The sequence below is a fragment of the Quercus lobata genome, chromosome 8, assembly GCF_001633185.2.
Source record: "Quercus lobata isolate SW786 chromosome 8, ValleyOak3.0 Primary Assembly, whole genome shotgun sequence".
NCBI classification, from domain to species: domain Eukaryota; kingdom Viridiplantae; phylum Streptophyta; class Magnoliopsida; order Fagales; family Fagaceae; genus Quercus; species Quercus lobata.
In genome coordinates, this window is record NC_044911.1 from 35,999,117 (window position 1) to 36,005,842 (window position 6,726).

The following is a 6,726-nucleotide window of genomic DNA, read 5'->3' on the forward strand; positions in this document are numbered from 1 at the left end:
GAATGTATCCTCAAAGATGGTCACTGGTGTGGTGCCTACCACAACGTCTCCGATGCCAAAATTAGAATAGGAAAGCACTTTGTGAAAGGAAACAGATTAGTAAGATAATAATGGGTGTTTCTTAGAGTGTGTATGTACCTTCTGTTGATAATGTGAGGGCTTTATATATGTGGCTTTGGTTGCTAGCCGTTGTGGTCGTTAATGCCTTTCTTAGTAACGCATCTTGCCTAATAATGGGGCTTTTAATAGGCTCCCAACAGTCTGCATGACTGATTTTGTAACTGCCCAAGTCATTGATTGACTATATTGAATGATTTCCCTATCCTCGTCAGTGGTGATCGATTTCTTCGTCATTCAGGATGACTTCGTCATGAGTGTTGGCTTCGTCTAGGAGACGTAATCTCATCATTTCCATCAATTACCATTCTATCACATGTAATTCTCTCTCTCTCTCTCTCTCTCTCTCTCTCTCTCTCTCTCTCTCTCTCTCTCTCTCTCTCTCTCTCTCTCTCTCTCTCTCATATCCAATTAGACTCACATAGAAAATCTTTTAGGCAAGTAATGGAGGAGATAGGGTTCAACATTGTGCCAGGCTTACGACATTTGACAAGATTATGGCAGCGTGATTAGGGATCTGCGATCAATAATGTGGAGGCCATGGGTTTGCAAATTGGAGTGTAATGGGTCATGGGTTATGGGTGTCGATGGATGGGTTTGTGTTTGGGGGTGGCAGTGGTGCATTGTGTTTGATGGCAATTTGCGAATTGCATTAGGTGGCAATGAATTTGTTGATTTTTTCTTTAACTTTTACGATGGTTGCCAAGTTTTGTGGCGGTAGATATGGGTGTCTGTGTTGGTTGGTAGCTAAAATGAATTATTATTATTATTATTATTATTTAGTATTACCGGATGGAAATGCTCTATTGTTATATAGTACTTTGAATCTCATCCTTTTGCCCATATCAATTGATGTTGAGATAATCGTTAAGTTTCAATTCTTTTTTAATCTTATTTTTTCCTCTTTCTACTTTTTTTTTCTTTCACCAATTGTGACCATTGCTCCTCACTTTTGCCTCCTTTGCCGGTCCCCTCTCCACCTAAACCATCACCACCATCGCCCTCTCTCTCTCTCTCTCTCTCTCTCTCTCTCTCTCTCTCTCTCATTTTGTATCCTTTGTTAGGGATGACAAAAATTGTCCAACCCACGGGTATCCAACCCTAATGGGTTGGGTAAAACCTGACCAGTGAAGCAAATGGGGCGAGTTCAGGTCAAGTGCAGGTATTATGCATACCCACCCTAAACCCAACCTGTATACATATATTATATTATAAATTTTTAAAAACCCTAACTATAAATACTAAATTATCTCTGACCCTAATCCTAATCCCTCATTCTCATTACTCACTCTTAACTCTTAAGTCTCAGCCGCCTCCCTCTCCCACACTCTCACTTACTGTAATCGCCCTCCTCCACCTTGTTGTGTCGATCCCTCCTACACCTCATCGATCCATCTTCACTGCCTCCTTACTGTACCGCTCACTCTTCCACTTTGCTATAGACGCCGCTCCCTCCTCCTTGCCTCCCTTACCTCGCCTTGATTGGTAAAAGGAGGGGTTTTTGTTGGGTTTTTCAAGAGTGTTGTGGTTTTGTTTTTTGGAGTTTTAGAGGAGCTAAAACAGTGGTAGCTTTTGGGTTGTAAAGGGTAGATCAGTTGTTGTTTTGTGTTGGTGTAAAAGGAAAAAGGAAGGATTTTTATGTATTTGAGTTATGATGTATTTAGGATTTCTTTATTTGGGTTTGTGATTTTGAAAGGGAAAATGAGAAATCTGAAATTCAATTATTGTAGATTTGTGTGAAATTAAATTATTGTAAATATGTGTGATTTTGCTGTCAAATAATATTGGCCCATTAGGGCGAGTATGGGGGTATGAAAAAGAACTTGTTTAGTTAACGAGGCAGGTTTGGCTAACGGGTGACGGGGGACGGGGCAGGTTTGGGGATAAAAAAACCCGCTCCAAACCCAACCCGTTGCCATTCCTATCCTTTGTTCATTCTTGACTAGTCTAAAAGTAGTGATGCATAAAATTTAGTCCAATTTTAGCTCATCATTCCTCCAAACTAAGAATATTTTCAAATATTCATTTAATCCATTTAGATATATACGTAAAATTCAAATGAAGAGCATTTATATAAGATAATAGAAGATAATTTTACTTTGCTACTCATTTTAAAGTTATATTAAATAAAATGATTGTTTTAAATTTTATTAAAACATTTTTTCTTTATCTTCTTCTTCTTCTTTCTCATCTTCCTCCCTTTTCTCTCTTGCAAACTACCACCATATTCTAATTAAAGGAAAAAGAAAATGTAAAACAAATATCTCTCTCATCCTTCCTGAAAAACCTCATATTCCCAACTTAAAATGTTATAATCGATAAGGCCTTTATAGTAGCTACTTTCTCCTCTAGAGCCTTACCATCCCAACATTTTGATCACAGGACCAATGCAACCACATTCACCAATCTCTATTCTGGTTATTGTACTAAACCCCAACTCGTAAACAACTTTAGCAGCTACAACTCTCAAAAAAATACACCACAATTGAAAGAGCCCATTAGCCTCACTATAAACCCACATGGAACAACTTTAGCGATAGGCTGACACGAACCCAAGTGTTTTAACTACTCCACCACCACTTCGAGACTCCGAACCATCGTAGCAGTCCTAGAATTTCATCAAACACTGTATTTAACTTCTATTTTTAATAAACCAAAAGCTTCAAAATTGCAAAAACACTCAATTGCCTTTCCTACTGCCAATGCAATCCCATAATTCGCTAGCCCCAAAAAAAACAACAATCCTATTTGCCAATGCAATCCATACTCCACATATATATGGATTTGGTAGTGGTTGTCGGAGAAGAGAAGGAAGAAGAAGATAAAGACAAAAAAGTTTTAAATGCAATTGAAAACAAATCTTCTATTAAATATTTAATGATGATGCAAAAAATTGTCAATATGAACTCCTCGTCAATACAGATGGATAAAGGCACTAGCTTTGTCTAGAGACAAACCTGTTGGTGCTATTCTTCTCTCCTTGTCAATGCGGATGGACAAAGGCATTGGATTTGTCCAGAGACGAACCTACAATAAGATATGAAATAGAGAAATGTGGATACATCAGTGTGATGTTTGCCAAACACCGTTTGATAATTAAGTTAGAATGAGATTCAATTGAAGTATATTGTAAAAAAATTCAACTTGAGAATAGTTTTTGGGGTGAGGGTTGTATGTACCTTTGCCTTTGGTTTGTGTGGGTCTTTATAGCCCTTGTCTGAACAAATATCTGCATTTATGAGATATGGAGCTGTTGGTATTAATGGCTGGCTTTTATTGTTTGCCAACGGCTACTCATTCGTTTATGCCTGTACGTTACTCCTTAGCTGTCTTGGGCATTGAATGTCTTTTATGACTTCATCCATCATTAATGTCCGTATGTTACGTCTTTCATTGAATAGCATTTAATTCGTCCATCGAGAGATGGACGGTCTTAACACTCATCGGTAATGAATGTGGAGGCGTTATAGACTTCAATAGTCTTATGCCTGTTGGTTCATCAATTACATTTTTGCCTATCTAGTGCATTAACCTTTACTCATGTCATTTATGAGGAACTCATTTAATGTATGCTGTAATCATTTATTACAATGACGATGCTAGATGGACAATGCTAGCTTGATGGATGATGTTGGCGTTCTCTTCTTTTGGACAAGGGTGATTTTTCTCCTCCATTTAATATTTCACATGATTACATTTTTATTTTTTGTCCATTTCATAGGATTGATTTGGACTTTTATCAAAACTTGGGGGCTTTTAGTTTTAATTAGAAGAATAAATGCTTAATTAGATTTTGATCCAAAATTCAAAAGATGCTTTTAAATTTTACATTTTTTTTAGAAATGCTACATCCACAACAATCCTAATGACAGACATGTTATTAGTTGCTGTTATTAATGGTAAGAAAGTAACTTCAATGCTGAGTTTAGGTTAAAACCAGTAACAACTTATTACTTACAATTTGTTATGAAAATATTGTAAAGGTAGAGTTTTTTTTTTTTTTTTTTTTTTTTTTTTCAAAATGAAATCTTTGATGGTTTTGTTTTGTTAATGTCTGTAATTGCCTCAGTTTAGATGATAAACTTCAAATCTTGGTTTCTAAGTTTTTTATCTTGTCAGTTTTATCAGCTAATAGGATCACTCCAATGTTAAAGCCTTGGATTCTCAACAAAGTTCCCTTCTCCTGTCATTTTTCATTTAGCTATATAATGGGCCTCAAAATTAGTCTTTCTATAAGTATGATTTATAGAACAATCAATAAAGGAGTTCAAAACACGCTTAGTCTTCGCATGATGCTTTCCATGAACCAATGAAGAGAGATGGAGGATAATAAGGGTAATTTTGTGGTTTTGACGAAGTTGTCCATATTAGGCGAAAGTGACGGTCCCAATGAACTCGTCAGCTTCGCTTGCACGTTCACGACCTAACAACGATAGAATGAAAGTTGACAATTCTGCCTCAAAGTTGACAGCTGCACTTTGGAGACAACAAACATCTCAATGAGACGACTTGAATAAATTGACAGGATATGAAGTTGACCAGGGGGGGGGGGGGAAGCTAAAGAGGATAAGCGAACCTTTGACAAGGCTAACATGGCTTGGCCTCCACGCATAAGCATATAAGGAAATATCTTGTGTCCCACGCTTAACCCTGATCAAGAAAGTCCTATAAGGAAAAGATCCCGTAAGATACGAGAATTAAAGAAGATCTTTCCCACAAGGAAAGATCTTTTAAGCCAAGAAACGAATATCAACCCCATGCTACTATAAAAACCCCAAGTTCCTCACAAACCAAGGTACGCATAATTCTCCCAGCTCTGGTACTCTAAAGTTGTGAAAGTTCTTTGACTTAACCTTCGGAAGGTCTTTGGCCGGTACCACGCCAGTACTCTCTTAGGGTTTTCTTTGTTTTTGTTTCCCAGGTATTGTCTCGAGAACGTGAGTACTGCGTGACTTACTGATAATTTTTGGCATCATCAATTGGCACCGTCTATGGGAACTTGCGACTTGTAAGCCATACTATCACTTCCCGAACAAAGAGTTGCATAGTACTTACTTGCTTGATGGCGACCACCAACAATGTTCAAAGGGACGAACCACGCATGACCGCCCTCGAGAGACAGGTTCAAACTCTCGCTGCTGCCGTGGAGTGCCTCACCAAGCAAAGTCATGATCTGGAAGAGCAGCTGCACCAAAAGACCGCAGGCCTTAACACTCAGGAGGAAGACCAAGAAGACATTAGCGCTGAGAGAAGGGACTAAGAAGGGCCGGAGGGTAGCAATGCCCCAAGCAAATTAGAATGATAGGATACAAGCCGGCCATCCATCATAAATATGGCTCCACCTCACATAGTCACAGAGATGCAGATGATGAAGGAACGGATGGAATTTATGTTGAATGCCCTTAGAGGACGGGTGTCTAGTGACCTCAATGACTTGGTCCATCGAACTGATTCACCATTCATTGTGTCCATCACTCTGTTCCCCCTTCCACCGAAGTTTTGTATGATGTAGGTGGAAAGTTACACCGGATCCAAGCACCCCCTAGATCACTTGGAGTCTTTCAAGATCCTGATGCACCTTCAAGGGGTGGTGGGGGAGATCATGTGCAGAGCCTTCCCCACCACATTGAAGGGACCTGTAAGGATCTAGTTCAACAGTTTGATGCCTAACTCCATTAGTACCTTCGAGGAGTTAAGCACCCAATTCGCCTCACACTTCATCGGGGGACACAGGTATAAGAAGTCCACTGCATGCCTGATGAACATTAGGCAGTGGGAGGATGAGACGCTGAGATCTTACATAACCCATTTTAACAAGGAAGCCCTCTCGATCGACAAAGTTGACAACAAGATACTAGTGGCTGCATTCACGAATAGGCTACGGAAAGGTAAGTTTCTATTTTCTCTATATAAGAAGGACCCAAGAACCATGTTAAATGTGCTTTACAGGGCAACCAAGTACATGAATGTGAAAGACGCACTACTGGCCCAAGAAGAGAAGCCTAAGAAAAGAGAAAGACAGGAAGACATACGGCAGGATAGGGGGCGGAAGATGGCTAGGACTGGAGAACAGCGGGAGGACAAACGCTCCAAGCCCCTCGTAGGGAAGTTCACAAGCTTCACCCCGCTGACTGCCCCGATCGACCAAGTCTTGATGCAAATTAAGGACGTAGGAGCCCTAACCTATCCTGGCAAGCTGAAGGGAGATCCTAATAAAAGGTTTAGAGACAAGTATTGCCATTCCACCATGATCACAGTCATGACATAGTCGACTGCTATGACTTGAAACAACAAATCAAAGCTCTTATCAATCAAGGAAAGCTACAAACATTTGTCAGCTAGGAGAGAGTGGATCCACCTCAAGAGTAGGTTCCCCGACGGGAGAACGAGCATCCTAGGACACCTATAAGAGATATAAGAATGATTGTAGGAGGCACAACGACTACTAGGTCATCCAAAAAAGCCCGTAAGACTTACCTCAGGATGGTTCAGAACGTCCAGCTGACAGGTTTCGTCTCAAAGATGATGCAGATCGACAACCCTATCATCGAATTCTCAGAAGAAGATGCTCGATGTCTCCACCACCCGCATAACGATGCACTCGTCGTT

General features: G+C 39.8%; 1 protein-coding gene across 1 annotated transcript; it reads left to right on the forward strand.

The window, feature by feature from the left end:
* The first annotated feature begins 5,779 nt into the window (after window positions 1-5,779).
* Window positions 5,780-6,385, forward strand: LOC115956801. Its single transcript, XM_031075089.1, has one exon. It carries the CDS (start codon window positions 5,780-5,782, stop codon window positions 6,383-6,385), a length of 606 nt encoding a protein of 201 aa, XP_030930949.1.
* The last annotated feature ends 341 nt before the right edge of the window (window positions 6,386-6,726 follow it).